Genomic DNA, 20,530 nt, shown 5'->3' with positions numbered 1-20,530 from the left:
AAGTTTGTTGTTTTTAAAACCAGCAGTGTTCCTGGCTCTAGAGCAAACCTGCGGGCCTCTGCCTGCCTGCACTCGCCTCCCCCACCTTCCATTAGCCTTCCCACCCCCACCCACCCCCCCCCCTGCCCCCCACTGCAGGACCTACCAGAGGGGGCCGGAATTGGTCTGGAGCACACCAGTGATCTGCCATTGGACACCCGATTGGCCTCCGTCGTTCACTGGAGTTAAGGCCCAATTTGGGACGAGCCTCCGGCCTCTGGTGCGCAAATCTAAAGCCTCACCCATCTCGTGGCCCAAAAAGAAGCCGAAACCAATTTCTACCTCTCTGTGCTTTAAACTTGATCTGGGAAGTCAGTGTGTTCACACCCAAGGACTCTTATTCACTACCCGTAGGCTGTAGGAAGAACGAATGAAGCTCACTGTAAACTGAGTACAAGAAGTCTTTGGAATCGAAGCAATTGAAGTCACAATTATAGTGAAGAATGTGTCCTTGTCAAATTCCTTTACCTGCTCGTTTAACAATGGTGGAAACCTACTGATTTTAAACTCACTGGTCACAAAGAACCCACAGCGTGATTTCGATCGCGAGCAATGCTTCGCACTTTTATTTGAAGTGTTTCAGTGAGTGTTGAATGCATTTAGTTTTGTAAAGGATTGTTTAGATGACACTTAGTGGTGAAGGCTTTTAGCCACTGAGATCCTACTCTCTGGAACCCGTGCCCTCCTTTCCGCCCCCTCCCCTCAAAAAAAACCTTTTAGCATCTTCCCACCTTCAAAATCCTCCTCAAACTATCTTTTCTCATTGCGCATTTGACCAGCTTTCCTACTTCTTCAACTGCTTGGTCCGTTCTTCTCATGTTAAGTGCCTTGGGAAGTTAGACGCACTATACCAATGCAAGCTGCTTAAGTTCTCTGGGCTGAGGTGCGTCCCGACAGGAAATAGTGCACAGTCCCTATCGAGCAAATGGAATTTCTCCTCATCTGGATTTCTCAGTAGTTCTATTCAGAGACTCTCAAACACGGTGATGTGTTTCCACAAATGTCAGACACCTGGCAGACCAGAAACAAAAAAAAGTCAGGAAAGTATGTGGAAGCAACATCCCAACTCTATAGAAAGAAAATTAAACTCAATCGTGGGGGGGGGGGGCATGTGGGAGGGGTGGGGGGGGGGGGGGGGGCATTTCCCCCAGCCGGCCATCCGGTTCCTGTGGGAGGGGTGGGTGGGTGGTGGTACTATCTCCAGGAAAGGGGAGCTAGAATGGCCCAGGCTGGCCTGGGCCTATGGGGCCAGAAGGAGCCACAGAAACAAAGAGGTATTTACATTTCAGGTGTCCTTCAGGCGCACCGCCAGATGATGTTGGTCGTAGCTTGCACGGCGCACAGTCTGGGCAGACCAAAAATGCCAATCGGGGCCCTAGTGACGTCGTGGTACCCTGATTGCCATTTCAAATGGGCCTACCTCCTGATTCCGAGAAGGCCGCTTGGACCGCCCAGCGGCAAGCCCCGGTGATCATTGTCGTGGTTACGACGCCAGCGGCAACAGAGCGATCGGTCGTTGCCTCCCATTTTCGTCAGCAGAAGGGGTGAAAATTCAGCCCAATAATTCTGTTTGACCTTTTTCGTTTCCTTAAAAGTGTTGACTTCCTGAGCTGCACGATGTTCAAGTGAGGTAAGGCCATGCTCCCCGCCAGACAGCCTCGCATGACACCAGGCGGCCATGTTGGTCCTCGAGTGGCTCCGTTGCAAACGACGGAGGCCCGCACTACACGTCACCCTGAGAGCCTGGGCACGCTGAGGACCCACCCGATAGTTGTCTCAGGGTCCTGCCGACTCTCGGCCTGGTCTGGAGTCAGTTCCAAAGAAGCCAACCCAGGACATTCACCACCACTGACATCACGATGTGGCCTAGAGGAGTTGGGGGGGGGGGAGGGGTGCCTGATCTCCCTGAAGAAAACTGACTCTATTGAAACAGTCAAACAACATTTCTTGCATTTTTCTCTAAAATGGGGGAGTGCTTTTGACATAATGTACTTCCCCTTCCTCTTAAAATAAGAATGTTAAGGAGTGTGTAGGAACTGAGAGTCCTTGGCTTATGTTATCTACCAATGATTCTTAATGACGAAAAACAATAAATAAATTTAAAATGCTCGGGAATATACAGAAATGTCTTGACATCAGATTTTAATCAAAGGAATATTTCTTCTCAGTTTCTTAAGTGCATTAATATATTATCCTTAAATGGCTTGAAATGGCGAGCTCGGGAGTGCTGTGACAGCTGGTTTTACACGGTGAATTCAGACAGACAGACAGACGACTCCTGACTTGGTAAATAGGTAGTTAACACAGTGCAAACTGTTCTGGAATTCGTACGAGATTATTGATTAGGTTAATTTTGAGAACAATTGCCTGTTGCTTCAGATTAAAAACAACCAGGACTGGCTGGAAACACTGATTCAACGTGAAAAGAGTCTCTCGGGGAAACACGCAGCAAAAAGAACGGCCGTCTGGCAATAAGAATCTTAAAATCTCAGCTTCCAGCAATGAAAAGTGAGTAACACTGTTTCTGGGCTCTCTTAAATCGTGGAATATTGTAAATTAGCCGTCGTATGGCAGTGTTATCTTGGTGTAATCTGGCACCACAAGTAATCTAACTTCAAAATTCATAATCTAAGCCTCAAATAAGCTGTCCTACATGCTCCTTCTCCTCCTTTCTAGGCCCTCACTGTTGTAAAATCAAGACTCCTGGCAATGCTTCTTTCTTTAAATCATTCTTCCTCAGGACTTCAAACTGTATAACTCTTTACTTTCCTTAGTTTTACTTTCCTCCTACAGTCTATTGTCTTATAAACTAAAGTTTGGTATCACCTAATCAATCACACCATCTCCTCTTTTCGACTTCAGTGTTGTCCTGCACTTGGGCCTTGTCCCCTCACTTTGGTTTACAAATTTGCTGCATCTGTTATAGAACCATAGAATGGAATCATAGAATGAATTTGATTTGGCCAGAGTATGGACAACCAAGCATCAATACTGGCAAAATTTCAAGTTATTGGAAAACCAAAAAATATCCTCATTTGGAAGATCGTTGGTGGAGAAAACTACAGAAAGACAATCTGACTCAGTTACCTCATTGGTGCAATGGAAATAAGCGTACAAATGAGGTATTTCAATCAGAATGCGGGAGATCATCGGTCCATCTAGCTAATCCTTCCATAGAAACCCAGGGCTCTCCCGTCACAGCATCTAACTGCATCTTGAATGATTACAGAGTTTTTGCCTCCACTACCCTACTGGTAGATGTTAATCACTCTTTGTGTGAACTGTTTCCTGAACTTGCCCTTTACCAGTTTGAGCCGATCTCCTCTTGTCTTGCAGTTGTGGTTTAACTTGACATAGTGCACCAGATTTACTTTTTCTAATCCACTTACTATCTTGTATACCTCAATAGGGTTCCATCACATTCACCTCCATTCAAGTTCTTCTTCCCTCCCCCAACCCCAAATGTTACCTTTGTGTAATGCTTCTCTTAGGATCTTACCTTTTGGAAGAGGAACATGTTGCCTACAAAAGGAGATGGCTTCGGGTGTTTGATTCCAATCCTTTCCAACTCAGAGAATGGTGACACCGAATACCTGTAAGGAATAACGCAGTACTAAAGGAAGTATCACAGCATTTTTTTGGCCAATTTGCTCCCCTTCTCTCCCAAAAACAATTCTTGCTGGGCTACAGCTCTATACGAGTCCTCCACTACCTCACCCAAGTGTGGCCATCCTTCAGACGCGAGTGTTGATAAGAAATTTGACTTTGGGAGGGGGAAATCACTTTTGAGCCCCGTTGGAATTTCCTGGTTATAGGACGATGCTAATAAATGTTACCCTACTTCCCAAGAACAAATATAAGAAAAAAACAATTAAGTAAATTGAATTTCACAAACCCTATTCCAAGTCTTGAGGATTATGGAGAAGCATCCAATAGATGTGAAAAGGCTGAGGAGATTCAGATCTGCTCACTCGTATAGGTGACAGAATGAAGCAAAAGATATTCTCTGCTCATTTAAGCTGAGTGAGACTATAATGCAGCTGTGGACTATAATGCAGCTGTGGAAAGATGCATGTGGGGTTGGTGGTGGTGCACAGGAATCAAAGCATTCCAAATATGGTGCATTACATGGTGAAATGATTTGTGGTCACATTATAGCTGGTCTGCGAGATGAAGGGCTTCAGCTTGACCCTGACCTTACAGTTAAGGAGGCAACAGAAGAATCAATGCAAGGGCAAAGTTGTTAAAAGGCAATAAGTGGCAGTTAGAAACCAGCCAAATGAGAAAGCAAATGCAGTTCAGTTAGCGGCATGGGGTGGGGGGAACTTCAGTAACCGATACAAGCGTCAAAGTCATTGTCAAAACTGCCCACTGATAAACCAAAAATCTGTGACAGGTGTGGACGTTGTTAGTCTATAGCAGTACCTGGATAACATCCAGGCTTGGGCTGACACATGGTAAGTAACATTTTCCCCACATAAGTGGCAGGTAATGTCCATCTCCCCTTGACCTTCAACAGCACCACCATCGCCGAGTCCCCTACCATCAACATCCTAGGGGTCACCACTGACCATGAGCTGAACTGGACAAGTCATATCAATATCGGGGCTACAAACAGATACTGCGTACTCCACGATGAGTGGCTCACCTCCTGACCGCTCAAAGCCTCTCCACCATCCACAAGGCTCATGAGGAGTGTGATGGAATACTCTCCACTCACCTTGTTGGGTGCAGCCACAACAACTCAAGAAGTTCAACACCATCCAGGACAAAGCAAGGTTGGTGCCCCTGCCACTGCACTCAATATTAACCTCATCTACCACCAGCGCTTTGGAGGACACACTGCTGCAACTCATCATGGTTATTTCGATAGCCCCTCACTTCCCTGTGACCTCTGCCACCAATAAGGATGTGTAAAGAATCTTACAACACCAGGTTATAGTCCAACAATTTTATTTGAAAATCACAAGCTTTCGGAGGCTTTCCCCTTCGTCAGGTGTGTGGAGGAAGGACGAAGGAGAAAGCCTCCGAAAGCTTGTGATTTTCAAATAAAATTGTTGGACCAAAACCTGGTGTGGTAAGATTCTTTACATTTGTCAACCCCAGTCCATCACCGGCATCTCCACAATAAGGATGTGGGCAGCAATGTCGTAGGAACACCATCATTTCCAAGTTCCCCTCCAATTCACACACCTTCTGATTTGGAATTATATTACCGTTCCTTCATCGTTGTTGGGCCAAAATCCTGGAATTCCCTACCAAAGACAACTGTGGGAGGACCTTCACCACAAGGACTGCAGCGGTTCAAAAAGAAGGCCCAACACTACCATTCTCAGGGCAACTAGGAATCACCAACAGCCTGAGAACAAATTTTTAAAATACAGTGTGTCCTTGCTGGTATATTGTTGCAGAAATCAGAGAAAAGACATAAGTGGTCGGTGGATTATGCTTCAAGAACAATAAACAATAGAATGAAATGCAAAATTGAAAACGAGGTTTTGGTCATAACATAACACATGAAATTGGGAAGATTTTCCACATTAAAACTGGTCACCAGCTACTCACATCACAAGTAGGGTCTAAAAACATGAATAGAATGGCCAATGTGAATGGAGATTTCGCTTGCGCTTCATTCGGTTCTCACATACAATTTCTCCTGTGCCAGGAAAAGATCTGTCAACACCTGACATTCTACCACCAGCTGCCATTATCAGAAGTGACCGAGCCAATTTGGAACTTCGGGAACGATGAGGACGCTTATATCAACCTGGGTGACCAAAAATATGTACTGTTGCCTAGTCTTTGGGTTGGAGACTGCCTCAATATACCCAGTCATTGTGCATTGGGAGTTTAACAGCTAGCTCAGGCCCAAGAAATGCACCAAGCCGATCTCAATACACTGTTGCAAGTTTAATCCCACATCGGTTTGAAATGGAAATGATTCAAACTTAAACAATGTTGTTTGATTGGTTCAGCTTGTGTTTGACTGACGGTTCCCTCTTGAATTTCCGAGGTCAGATATTCAAAATCCAGGAAGGCTTGGTAACCCTTTTCCATGAGTGTAAACAGGGACTGTTCTGTTTAAATCAGAGGAGGGGGGGAAGCAATTGGAAGATTCCATGAGAGGAGACGGTTTGAAATCCCAAAGAGGAGACAAGTCTGCGTCAGGATGATTTGAAATATGAGCGGCATAGGTGCAGCCAGGGGGTCAAGCTGGAGGGGAATCCGTCCGGCCCTTCGCAGCTTGAGATCTTAACTCCCCGGCTTCACCTGCATAATCAGACACAGTCTCCCTGTGTAATCGGACGCAATCTCCTGCCCGAAACTAGCAGGAAGACCTACTTGGCTGGTGGGAGACAGTGTGACATCGGGTAGCAGGACGCCGCAGCTAGGGACCCAATCGAATGGTCCCCGGCACTAAGGCAAGACTTAAGGATAGCATTTGGGAATTCAGAGGGGGACGGAAGCCCGGGGCAGGGGAGGCCCGGGGTTTCCTCGTGGGACCTGGAGGGGAACCTCTGCCCCATAAGGAAACACTCAAACAATTTACATAAGAACATAAGAAATAGGAGCAGGAGTAGGCCAATCGGCCCCTCGAGCCTGCTCCGCCATTCAATAAGATCATGGCTGATCTGATCCTAACCTCAAATCTAAATTCATGTCCAATTTCCTGCCCGCTCCCCGTAACCCCTAATTCCCTTTACTTCTAGGAAACTGTCGATTTCTGTTTTAAATTTATTTAATGATGTAGCTTCCACAGCTTCCTGGGGCAGCAAATTCCACAGACCTACTACCCTCTGAGTGAAGAAGTTTCTCCTCATCTCAGTTTTGAAAGAGCAGCCCCTTATTCTAAGATTATGCCCCCTAGTTCTAGTTTCACCCATCCTTGGGAACATCCTTACCGCATCCACCCGATCAAGCCCCTTCACAATCTTATATGTTTCAATAAGATCGCCTCTCATTCTTCTGAACTCCAATGAGTAGAGTCCCAATCTACTCAACCTCTCCTCATATGTCCACCCCCTCATCCCCGGGATTAACCGAGTGAACCTTCTTTGTACTGCCTCGAGAGCAAGTATGCCTTTCCTTAAGTATGGACACCAAAACTGTATGCAGTATTCCAGGTGCGGTCTCACCAATACCTGATATAACTGCAGCAATACCTCCCTGTTTTTATATTCTATCCCCCTAGCAATAAAAGCCAACATTCCATTGGCCTTCTTGATCACCTGCTGCACCTGCATACTAACCTTTTGATTTTCTTGCACTCGGACCCCCAGATCCCTTTGTATTGCAGTACTTTCCAGTTTCTCGCCATTAAGATAATAACTTGCTCCCTGATTTTTCCTGCCAAAGTGCATAACCTCACATTTTCCAATATTGTATTGCATCTGCCAAATCTCCGCCCACTCACCCAGCCTGTCTATATCCCCTTGTAGGTTTTTTATGTCCTCCTCATTCTCTACTTTCCCTCCCATCTTTGTATCATCTGCAAACTTTGATATGTTACACTCGGTCCCCTCCTCCAAATCGTTAATATAGATTGTAAAGAGTTGGGGACCCAGCACCGACCCCTGCGGAACACCACTGGCTACTGGTTGCCAGTCCGAGAATGAACCATTTATCCCAACTCTCTGCTTCCTGTTAGATAACCAATCCTCCACCCATGCCAGAATATTACCCCCAATCCAGTGATTCTTTATCTTGAGCAATAATCTTTTATGTGGCACCTTGTCGAATGCCTTCTGGAAGTCTAAATACATTACGTCCACTGGTTCACCTTTATCCACCCTGATCGTTATGTCCTCAAAGAACTCAAGCAATTTTGTCAGACATGACTTCCCCTTCGTAAAGCCATGCTGACTTTGTCCTATTAAATTATGTTTATCCAAATGTTCCGCTACTGTCTCCTTAATAATAGACTCCAAAATTTTACCCACCACAGATGTTAGGCTAACTGGTCTATAATTTCCAGCCTTCTGCCTACTACCCTTTTTAAATAAGGGTGTTACATTAACAGTTTTCCAATCTGCCGGGACCTTTGCCGAGTACAGAGAATTTTGGAAAATTATTACCAAAGCATCCACAATCCCGACTGCCACTTCCCTCAAGACCCTGGGATGTAAGCCATCAGGCCCAGGGGATTTATCCGCCTTGAGTCCCATTAATTTACTGAGTACCAATTCCTTAGTGATTTTAATCGTATTTAGCTCCTCCCCCCCAGAGCCCCCTGTTTGTCCAGTGTTGGGATATTCTTAGTGTCCTCTACCGTAAAATCTGAAACAAAATATTTGTTCAGCATTTTTGCCATCTCCATGTTTCCCACCATTAATTTCCCGGTCTCATCCTCTAAGGGACCTACGTTTGCCTTAGGCACCCTTTTTCTTTTTATATAACTGTAGAAACTCTTGCTATCTGTTTTTATATTTTTTGCTAATTTATTTTCATAATCGAACTTCCCTTTCTTAATCAATCCTTTAGTTACTTTTTGCTGTCTTTTGAAGACTTCCCAATCTTCTATCCTCCCACTAAGTTTGGCTACCTGATATGTCCTTGTTTTTAGTCGGATACTATCCTTAATTTCTTTACTTAGCCACGGATGGCTGTCATTTCTTTTACACCCTTTTTTCCTCAGTGGAATATATTTTTTTGAAAGTTGTAAAATAACTCCTTAAATGAACACCACTGCTCATGTACCGTCTTACCCTTTAATCTATTTTCCCAGTCCACTTTAATCAATTCCGCTCTCATACCATCATAGTCTCCTTTATTCAAGCTCAGTACGCTTGTTTGAGAACCAACCTTCTCACCCTCTAATTGGATATGGAATGTAACCATGTTATGGTCACTCATTCCAAGGGGATCCTTAACTAGGACATTATTAATTAATCCTGGCTCATTACACAGGACCAGGTCCAAGGTTGCTTGCTCCCTTGTAGGATCAGTTACATACTGCTCAAGAAATCCATCCCTAATACACTCAATAAACTCTTCTTCAAGGCTGCCCTGCCCAATTTGATTTGTCCAGTTAATATGATAGTTAAAATCCCCCATAATTATAGCTGTTCCCTTATTACATGCCCCGACTATTTCCTGATTAATACTTCTTCCAGCAGAGTTGCAACTATTAGGAGGCCTATAAACTACGCCCACTAGTGTTTTTTTCCCCTTATTATTCCTTATCTCTACCCAAACTGTTTCATTATCCTGATCCTTTGTCCCAATATGATTTATCTGTATTACAGTGATTCCTTCCTTTATTAACATAGCCACCCCACCTTCCCTTCCTTCCTGCCTGTCCTTCCTGATTGTTAAATACCCTGGCATATTTAATTCCCAGTCGTTGTCACCCTGCAGCCTTGTTTCTGTAATGGCCACAAGATCATACCCATACGTAGTTATTTGTGCCGTTAACTCGTCCATTTTGTTACGAATGCTACGTGCATTCAGATAAAGAACTTTCAAATATGTTTTGTGACACTTAGTTCCTGCTTTTTCCTTTTTTAACACTTTATCTTTTACTCCATACCTTCTGTCCCTTCCTGACACACTTTCCTCTGTCTCCCTGCTCAGGTTCCCAACCCCCTGCCACAGCTTTGATGCTGGGTTAATCGCCTTACGCCTTCTAGTTTTTATTTTATCTGTCGTGCCTAAAGTACACTTTCTTTCCGCTGCTCTACGCTTTTCCCTTTCACTTGTTCTTGAACAACTGTTTGTACTATTTGTATTGTAGATTTCCCCTGGGTCTTCCCCTCTCTTGCTGCTCTCAACTTTATTCCCTTCTGACTCCCCGCTCAGGTTCCCATCCCCCTGCCACTCTAGTTTAAACCTAGTATAGCGACACTTACTTTGCTGGTTCCTGTTCCCGGCATGTTTGGCCTGGAGGGGAAGCCGCGAGGGATTCCTCACACCTGTCTGGGGTTAATATTGCAGTCGGGTTCCGATGATGTCATCAGGACCTGATATGATATTTAAACAAGGACCCCGCCAGCTTTGGACAGGTATCCGCGGTACATGCAATTTAAAATTACAGTCAGCAGGATATGAACTGATGCCAGCGGGTAAATCTCCCACTCCATTTTAACTACCCCCTCTGGAGCTCCACTCCAGAGCCTTGAGCACATAATCTCGGCTGACACTTCGGTGCAGTACTGAGGGAGTGCTGCACTGTCGGAGGTGCCACCTTTCAGATGAGACGTTAAACCAAGACCATGTCTGCCCTCCAAGGTGGATGTAAAAGATACCACGGCACTATTTCGAAAAAGAGCAGGGGAGTTCTCCCCTGTGTCCTGGCCAATATTTATCCCTCAACCAACATCACTGAAAACAGATTATCTGGTCATTATCACATTACTGTTTATGGAATCTTGCTGTGCGCAAATTTGCTGCTGCATTTCCTACACTGCAGTTGTAACTACGCTTCAAAAATACTTCATTGGCTGTAAAGCGCTTTGGGATGTCCTGAGGTTGTGAAAGGCACTAGAGAAATGCAAGTCTCTCTCTCATTTAGACTTATAAAAGTGGCCATTTCCAAACACAAAAGGGAAACACCTCATCGGCCTTATATGTGATTACGATCAGCAACTGTGTGAGGACAGGGTAAAGCACAAGTCACTTTAGAAATAAGTCTGCTTAAAAACGTACTGAATTTTAGAGTACTGGAAAGGGGTTTCTGCATATCCCCACGGCTTAAATGAGAAACATTTTCTGTCAGATAAAGACAGTGTGGGATTATCCAGGCTACTGGACTATGCCAGTAAGTTATAATGATTCAGGGTCACAGTAATGTTAGCAACAGATGGCATGGGGAGCAAAATATTCGATCACTGATTAGAGCTAGTTGTTATTCCAGATGTCGTTGTTTTTCGAAAGTTAACCTAATATATATTCAAGAACTGATTGTAGAGCTTTTCATTCCCCTCCCCCAACGTGTACAATCTCATCATTTGAACTCCAAATTTGAGCACAATTTTGAGCAGTAATTGAGGACATCTGGTAACTTGTCAGGCTTCAGTAGTCAAACGAGGGGTGATGGAATATTGATTCTAAATCACCTGCTTTTCAACATGCATCCTTCATAAATAATTCTGAAATTCGCATTTTTTTTTGTTGCAGTAATTTTTTCTGGTGTTTGTCCCTTGACACCCAGCACCTGCTTACGTAGGCAAAGCTGGACTCTAGGCCTTTCCGTATCTCTCAACCGGCAGTGTGTTGAATGGGTAGAACTCGAGTCGGCACTTGGGATGGGAAGCACAGTTTTCAGTAGAGCTGACAAATTAGCTGATTTTTGCCTTCTTTGAAACCAGTGTTTCCTTCCTGAGTGCTGCTACTTAACATCAGGACAAGTGAATTAAAACAAGAGGTGCTAAATTCATTAACACTACCTTCTCCACAACTTTTCCTTTGCCTGCTATACGGTGCCTATCTATTAAGAAACTGCAATCCAAACCATCGTTCCAGCTCCTCAGCGTGCGAGTGGAGAAAGTCATCACATGTATTATTTAAGGCTCAGGTTCAATACTCAGCTGTGCTGAGTTAGCTAGGGCAGGAGGCAGGCCACTCCTAATCACTATCCAGTGGCCCCACGCTGGAAAGTGCACACACGCACATGTAGTTGTCGGTTAGCCACAGGTTGTAGCTCAGTTCTGATCCTCTCTGTAATTGAATAGCCTGCCAACAATCACTGTATAGACGCATGAAGACTGGGTGAGGTGCAGGCACCTGCAAAAAAAATTAGTCAGCACCTTCACGAGAAGCAGGGTGGGGAATTAGAGTTCTCTAAGTAGTCTCTCTACAGCCATTAGGAAAATAGGGACAGGAGTAGGCCGTTCAGCCCCTTGAGCCTGCTCCACCATTCAATAAGATCATGGCTGATCTGCACCTCAACTCCATTTACCCACCATTGCTCCATACCCATACCTAACAAAAATCTATCGCCCTCAGTCTTGAAAGTTCCAACGGACCCGGCATCCACAGCCTTTAGGGGGAGATTGTTCCAGATTTCCACTATCCTTTGAGTGAAAAAATGTTTTCCAATTTCACTTCTGAACGGTCTAGTTTTAATCTTAAGGTTATGTCCCCTTGTTCTTGATTCCCCCACCAGAGGAAATAGTTCCTCTGTATCTACCCTATCAAATCCCTTTAACATTTTAAACACTTCGATCAGATCACCCCTCAATCTTCTACACTCAATTTGTCCATTTAAATTTGTCCTATTCCCCCACAGCAGTCAAATGGGATAAACATATGGATCATGCCCTTCACTAGACTGTATGAAACAGATGTTTATAAATAGTATGATTAAGACTGATCAGAACCCAAGGTACCGAGCTGCTTCCTGAATGACTGCTCTTCCTGAGCATTATTCTAGCTCCCGTGACGATTGTTGCTATTTTTGGTTATCCACTCTCTTTGCTATCATCTTCTGATGCCAGACCAGAGTCGCTGACTTCAACAACAATACACACAGCTTCGAGCCCTCTCTTTCTGTGTGGGGGATTCAGTTTGAATAGCCGTGTGCAATCGTGTGGATGCCTCTGTTGCAGCAGATGTTCTGTTCTATTTGATTTCAAAGCAGTCCCAAAATATATAATCACTGATTTGCTGCATGAAGTGTATCCAGGTCTGTTATGTCAAACCAACCTCTCCAAAGCCAAATCACTGACGTCTCATATTATATGGTCACTGACAGGAGACTTGCTAAGAGGGTCACTTATTTCTTTCCAAAGGGCATGTTCGGAACAGGGAGAGAAACCATTGAAACCTGACAGCCACCTGGGCAACATACTGGCACGCGTGTGAGTGTATCCCAGCTGAGAGCTGGCACCTTATGGGGTGGGTTTTATTTTCTCTGATTGTACCTTGCGTCCAGTTTCTGTCACATGCTGGTGCTCAGAACTACAGTGGGAATATTGTAAATATTTTTGACTAAAGGGTTGGTGCAGTTTGTGCTTCCTTTGCCTCCCCTGTGTATTTTCATCACCATGGAAATATATCAATACATTTATTTGTGTATTTCCAAAGGTAGTTTGTCTTGCAGTTTCGACAGGATACCTCTTAGACCTACTTCTTTCATCTAGCACTGTGCCGACCACATTTTTTTCCACAAGTCTGGGACATGTTTCTCCGATTCCAGAGGTACGGGGGGAGGGGGGAGGAGGAGACTATTGTTGCAGATGGGTATTTTCTGGGAGTGAGAGTCTGCTTTGCAGAATATCCAACTGAACCTGCAACTTGTGAGAATAAAAATGAGTCAAGCTCTCCTGAAAAATCAGAAAACAAGCTCACAGTGTCTATAAGCAACTTGGAACGTTTTACTACGTTAAAGGTGCTTTATAAATGCATGTTGTTGTTGAATTAAAAGCAGTCTTGAATTCAAGCTCGCAAATAATACGGTCACGTCTTAAATTAAGCATATTATACAAGCTTCCTGATCTAATGTTGGGCAGATCAAAATTGTTGTTCAGTAATTTATCCTCCCAATTGTGGATAATTACTGTTTGTAACATAATTTCCCTGGCCTGAATGCCCCCCTCCACCCCCTGCCTCTCCCCCCACCAGTGGGGCCCTTCTGGAGGCCAGTACGCCTCATCTGTCTCGGTGTAACCGCCTCCAGTGCTACGCCAGCGCAGGGAGGTAGGGACTTTCAGCTTGGGGAGCCTCCACCCCTTTGGGATTATTGGCCTTGTATGGGATGAAGGTTGCGCCCTTTACGAGGCTGAGCAGGAACTCCCAGAGTCGGCAGGTGTCTATTTCTGGGGCATCCCGACAACTATCGCTGGAGTTATGGTGAGAGTCTCGTGCAGCCCATGAGGAAATTTGGGGCCACAATCTAGACTGACACTTCATTGCCGTGCTACATTATTGGAGATGTTGTCTTTCGGAAGAGATGTTAAACCAAGGCTCCACTCACTGTTGAGATGAATGTTGAAGATCTCTTGGTGTTTTTCGAAGAGCAGTGAGTGCTTCCTGAATCCTGGACAAGATTCCTCCCTCAACCAACACCATTGAAAGCATAACTCTCAACTAAAGGCCTGATTCCATTATCAGGTGGTGGTGCGAGGAGGGAGAGAAAGAGTCGCCTCCATTAAAGCAGAGAGTTGAGGTTCCACTGTACTTTGTGTATCTAATATAGTTTTGCAGAGAAACAACAGAGTCAGACTGTTAGCTGTGATGGAAAATAAGGCTCTCTTTCCCTCCCCCTTGTATTTCTTCAGTTTATTTACTTTTCTGCAATAAGCTTGTCACAGTGCACCAAGAGAAGGATGGGAACAATTAAATGAGGCGTTTTTATCTGAAATCTGTAAATACAGGAAAATCATTGGTAACTGCAAAGTATGGTGGGGATTTTATGTCCCATTTCAAAATTATCAGGGGTTTTGATAGAGTAAATAAGGAGAAACTGTTTCCACTGCCAGGGGGGTCGGTAACCAGAGGACACAGACTTAAGATAATTGGCAAAAGAACCAGAAGGGAGATGAGGAGAATTTTTTTTACGCAGCGAGTTGTTATGGTCTGGAATGCACTGCCTGAAAGGGTGTTGGAAGCAGATTCAATTGTAAATTTGAAACGGGAATTGGGTAATTACTTGAAAAGGAAAAATTTGCAGGGCTATGGGGAAAGAGCGGGGAGTGGGACTAATTGGATAGCTCTTTCAAAGAGCCGGCACATGACGATGGGCCGAATGGCTTCCTTCAGTGCTTTATGATTTATACTGCAGCATTGCCTTCAACAGACAACGTAATCTCAGGTGCTAAGTAAATTGCTGGTGCTGCTCGACATTGAGAGGTCGGTCTGTGGACAGGCTCGTGTCTGGGAAAACCCTCGCTGGTACGGTGAAGTCGTAAATGCACAGGTGCGATTTTATTGTGTTGCACCATATCCATCCTGTAATGTAAATGGGGGAACCACGCCTCTAGCCAAACAGTTCCAGTATAGCTACAACACTGGCATATACCCAACAATGTGGAAAATTGTCCAGGTATGTCCTGTCCACAACAAGCAGGACAAATCCAATCCGGCCAATTACCATCCCATCAGTCTACTCTCAATCATCAGCAAACTGATGGAAGGTGTCGTTGACAGTGCTATCAAGCAGCACTTACTCACCAATAACCTGCTCACCGATGCTCAGTTTGGGTTCCGCCAGGACCACTCGGCTCCAGATCTTACAGCCTTGGTCCAAACATGGACAAAAGAGCTGAATTCCAGAGGTGAGGTGAGAGTGACTGCCAAGGAGCTCTAGTAAAATTGAAGTCAATGGGAATGAGGAGGAAAACTCTCCAGTGGCTGGAGTCATACCTAGCACAAAAGAAGATGGCAGTGGTTGTTGGAGGCCAATCATCTCAGTCCCAGGACACTGCTGCAGGAGTTCCTCAGGGCAGTATCCTAGGCCCAACCATCTTCAGCTGCTTCATCAATGACCTTCCCTCCATCAGAAGGTCAGAAATGGTTGACGATTGCACAGTTCCATTCGCGACCCCTCAGATAATGAAGCAGTCCGTGCCCACGTGCAGCAAGACCTGGACAACATCCAGGCTTGGGCTGATAAGTGGCAAGTAACATTCACGCCAGATAAGTGCCAGGCAATGACCATCTCCAACAAGAGAGAGTCTAACCACCACCTCTTGACATTCAACGGCATTACCATCGCCGAATCCCCCACCATCGACATCCGGGGGGGGGTCACCACTGACCAGAAACTTAACTGGACCAGCCACATAAATACTGTGGCTTCAAGAGCAGGTCAGAGGCTAGGTATTCTGCCTTGAGCGACTCATTTCCTGACTCCCCAAAACCTTTCCACCATCTACAAGGCACAAGTCAGGAGTTTGATGGAATACTCTCCATTTGCCTGGATGAGTGCAGCTCCAACAACACTCAAGAAGCTCGACACCATCCAGGACAAAGCAGCCTGCTTGATTAGCACCCCATCCACCACTCTAATCATTCACTCCCTTCACCAACAGCACACCGTGGCTGCAGTGTGTACCATCTACAGGATGCACTGCAGCAACTCGCCAAGGCTTCTTCGGCATCACCTCCCAAACCTGCGACCTCTACCACCTAGAAGGACAAGGGCAGCAGGCACATGGGAACACCACCACCTGCACGTTCCCCTCCAAGTCACACACCATCCTGACTTGGAAATATATCGCCGTTCCTTCATCGTCGCTGGGTCAAAATCCTGGAACTCTCTACCTAACATCACTGTGGGAGAACCTTCACCTCACGGACTGCAGCGGTTCAAGACGGCAGCTCACCCACCACCTTCTCAAGGGCAATTAGGGATAGGCAATAAATGCTGGCCTTGCCAGTGACGCCGACATTAGATGAGTGAATAAAATCCGGATAATATTACGGGAAAGGAAGGAGTTCAGCACTATACTGAAAATAAAGAAAACTCGCATTTATACAACACTTTTCAGGGCCTCAGGACGTCCCAGAGCGCTTTACAGGCAGTGAGTTACTCGAAGCGGAGTCCCTGTTATTGTGCAGGCAAATAGAGCAGCTAATTTGCGCACAAAAAGCAGCAATGAGATAAACAACCAGATAATCTGTTTTTGGTAGTGTTGATTGAGGGATAAAAATTGACTCGGCCATCAAGAGAACTCACTCCTCCCTCTGAATAGTGCCTTGGGGTCTTTTATGTTCACCTGAACAGGCAAATGGGATTTCGGTTTAACGTGTCATCTGAAAGAGTGCAGCACTCCCTCAGAACTGTACAGAAGTGTCAGCCTAGATTTTGTGCTCAAGTTTCTGGAGTGGGGCATGAACCCACAATCTTCAGAGTGCTCCTACTGAGCCAGGGCTGACATATTAATTTTACTTTTCCTTTAATGTATTTCTCTCACTCTCTTTTACCATCGCCTGGTTTCTCTCTCTCTCGGTCTCTCTTCTCTGCTATACAGCTTTGTATTACTGTCTCCCTTTCCTCTTTTCTTCACAAACCCTTGCCATCCCTTTAAACCGTGAGCATAAGCAAACATTTCTCCATTCTGGCAGGGTGCAGGCATCTATTATGTGTGTGAAGAGGCTTCTCCCAAGTTATTTTTAAACTGTTTACTGGGAGGCCCACCAGGATCCGGAGCCAGTTAAGAAAGAAAGTACAAGAGACAAACCCCTTGACATGTGGACTTTCAAGCCTCTCTGGCACATCAACTGCCACAACCTTCAAACATTTTAGCTTCACAACGCATTTCCACTTTCTGAGTTAACCAAAAACTCATGGATAACAATCTAACAGTTAAACTGCCTTGAGTGCTCCATGATGGCCTTCTGAGAACAAGGCACTGGGTGTAGCACAAAGCCATACAAACCAGAAGGTCTCAAGTTCGATTTCTGTCCCAGTAGGCTGATTTGCACTACAGCAGCAGATAGGACTCCCAACTGGCCCCAGCATCCCTGGGTTACGGAACAAGAAAAAAATCAGTCAGGGTTTTCCACTTCCAACTGTTAAGGAAGAATAAGGGGGCCACATACTTCTTAGATAATAAGAGTCTAAATGGGGTAGAGGAGCAGAGGGATCTCAGGGTACAGATACACAAATCACTAAAAGTAGCGACTCAGGTTAATAAGGCCATAAAAATAGCAAACCAAGCACTGGGATTCATTTCTAGAGGGATAGAATTGAAAAGCAAAGAAGTTATGTTAAACTAGAGCCTTAGTTGGACCACACTTGGAGTACTGTGAACAGTTCTGGTCTCCATATTATAAAAAGGATATAAAGGCATTGGAGAAGGTGCAAAAAAGATTTACTAGGATGATACCAGAACTGAGAGGTTATATCTATCAGGAAAGATTGAACAGGTTGGGGCTCTTTTCTTTAGAAAAAAGACTGAGGGGTGACCTGATAGAGATCTTTAAGATTATGAAAGGGTATGATAGGGTAGACAGAGAGATGTTTCCATTTGCAGGGGAGGCCAGAACTAGGGGCCATAAAAATAAGATAGTCACTAATAAATCCATTAGGGAATTCAGGAGAAACTTCTTTACCCAGAAAGTGGTTTGAACGTGGAACTCGCTACCACAAGGAGTAATTGAAGTGAATAGCACAGATGCATTTAAGGGGAAGCTAGATACACACATGAGGGAGAAAGGAATAGAAGGATATGCTGATAGGGTGAGATGAAGTAGGGAGGGAGGAGGCTCGTGTGGAGCATAAGCACCGGCATGGACCTGTTAGCCAAATGGCCTGTTTATGTGCCGTATATTCTATGTAATTCTACGTAATGCAACCAACCTTGTTAGAAAACACATGTGTGTAGATGTGAGGCAAGGACAGAATTGGCCTCGATGTGATGCTCCCAAAGTCAAATAGTTTTCTGACAGTTTACAGCTGGGCTCAACTGTAGAAATGTACTCCAGTAAAGGGGGAATTGGGAATTACTTGAATATTCCATTCCCTATTGGTTGGTATACTGAGTACAGGAGGAGGCAGGGGGAGTGGATGAAAGGAGCTATTGAACCAGACAGTGTGATGAAAAATGAATAAACAGTACAGTTATTAACATGTTCAAATGGATTTCCACGTACTAGTGGGTGCAATGACTTTTGGTGTCATCGTGATGTCTAAAGATGCTCAGGAAATATGGTGGTAAAGCAGGTTGCTGCACCAATGCACTGTGCCAAATAATGTCCTGTGGCCAGTTCACACTGATGGTTCAACACGTGGTGAGCTCCCAATCTCAGCTCACATTCTCAGGTAAGAGATGCAGAATGGAGATGCAGCATTTCCTAATAGGAGTGGAGGGGAGAGGAACATTGAGCCCTATAGAATGCTTCTGTCCACCTCTTCATGGCTACTTACACAGTGCCTTGGGAGGGGGCGTGGAAGATTGAAAATAAAACAAGTGAACAAATAGTGAACAGGGTAAAAACTGTGGGTAATAATGTGAAGGTGTCATCACGTTGCAAGGACTGGTGTGAGACTAGCGTCCGTACAGTTAGATACTCGGGCACCAGATGGAGTTCCACTGCCGGGTACTCTGCACTCTGCCCAGACACCCTCTGTCTTTCTGCACAGATACACGTATGCAGAGCTCCACTCGCCAGTCAGACTGTGACTCTGCTATCATTAAAAACACTGAGTATTGTAGTTTAGGGGGTACGGTTCGACACTTGAGAAGATCCCAGGCCATCTACCTGGGGGACTCTTTAAATTCAGTTTCACATCAGACTGCACTCATCCTCCTTACAGTGCGAGACTATCTGCACAGGTGGCCTCCGTGTAATTGAGGGTCAGGCGGCCGACCAGATTCCGAGACGATACTGACGCTTTTTTGCGGTATATGGTATATCCAAAGCCAGTTCTTATGGGCAAGAAAGCAACAGTGTAATGAAAATTACTTTTAGAACCATCTTTTTTTGTAAAGAAAAACGGACGTAACATTCAGACCACTTACCAGTACAGAAGGCCAAGGAAGAGCACAAACAGCCCAACAGAAACCGTCGTCCCAGTGAGCTCGATCGAGTCAACCGAAAACCTCAGAAGGTCTGCCAGAGATTCCATCTTCAGTGTTTCCATCTGAACCCTGCACAACATTGAAAGGAACAGGAGCAATGAACCTCACCACCGCTGGACTGTTTGAGCAACTTGCAACAAGGCGTTTTCTTTGGCGGGCCAGTCAATTGGCCAGGAGAGTAAACAGGCGCAGTAATGTTTTACCAGCTAACTATGCAGAATAGAATTGAATAAACTGCTCCCGTTCAGAAATTGGAGGAGCTTTTTTGTATCCCCTTCTCCCCTAAAGGAAACAATTCTCCATCGTGTACTCCACAGGCACATTCCTTGGTGTCCATTGTTCAGATGTAGGCAATTATTATATTGGAGAGGGTGCAGAGGAGATTTACTGGAATGATACCAGGGATGAGGGACTTCAGTTAGCTGTGGAGACGAGAGAAGCTAGGATTGTGCTCCTTACAGCAGAGAAGGCTGAGGAGAGATTTAAAGAGGAATTCAAAATTATGAAACTTTTGATAAAGTAGATGGGGAGAAACTGTTTCCAATGGTAGGAGGGTCAGCAACCAGAGGACACAGATTTAAGATAATGGCAAAAGAACCAGAGGGGAGATGCGAATTTTTTTTATGCAGCGAGTTATTATGATCTGGAATGCACTGCCTGAAAGGGTGGTGCAAGCAAATTCAACAGTAACTTTCAAAAGAGAATTGGATATATACTTGAAAAGGAAAAATTTGCAGAGCTATGGCGAAAGAGTGGGGGTGAGGGACTAATTTGATAGCTCTTTCAAAGAGCCAGAACAAGCACGATGGGCCAAATGGCCTCCTTCTGTGCTGTAAGTTTCTATTCTATGTAAGCTTAGACTGGGCATCACAGTTGAGCCAATGCAGTGATCGGAAAAATATAGTGGGTAGAATTATGCATCACATCTTAACTGTGATTGCGAAAATGAGCTCAACCATCCTAATGACTGAAAGTTGAACAAGTCAGGGTAGAATTGATGAGGGGAGAGGAATATTTTTAGATGACTG

At 44.9% G+C, this 20,530-nt stretch overlaps 1 protein-coding gene across 3 annotated transcripts in view; it reads right to left on the bottom strand.

Moving 5' to 3' along the window:
- tbxas1 (thromboxane A synthase 1 (platelet)) overlaps window positions 1-20,530 on the bottom strand; it is a 177,049-nt gene that overhangs the window by 139,510 nt on the left and 17,009 nt on the right. For all 3 annotated transcript variants that reach the window (XM_067999917.1, XM_067999919.1, XM_067999918.1), the window contains exons 2-3: window positions 19,443-19,571; window positions 3,539-3,632 (exon numbers count right to left, since the gene is read on the bottom strand). In XM_067999917.1, coding sequence (XP_067856018.1) covers window positions 3,539-3,632; window positions 19,443-19,564 — 216 coding nt within the window. In that variant the 5' untranslated portion in view covers window positions 19,565-19,571. The remainder of the gene's footprint in view (window positions 1-3,538; window positions 3,633-19,442; window positions 19,572-20,530) is intronic.

This window comes from Heptranchias perlo, chromosome 18 (assembly GCF_035084215.1).
Source record: "Heptranchias perlo isolate sHepPer1 chromosome 18, sHepPer1.hap1, whole genome shotgun sequence".
Lineage (NCBI taxonomy): Eukaryota > Metazoa > Chordata > Chondrichthyes > Hexanchiformes > Hexanchidae > Heptranchias > Heptranchias perlo.
The sequence above is the reverse complement of the archived record's forward strand: the minus strand, read 5'-3'. Positions and strand labels throughout refer to the sequence as shown.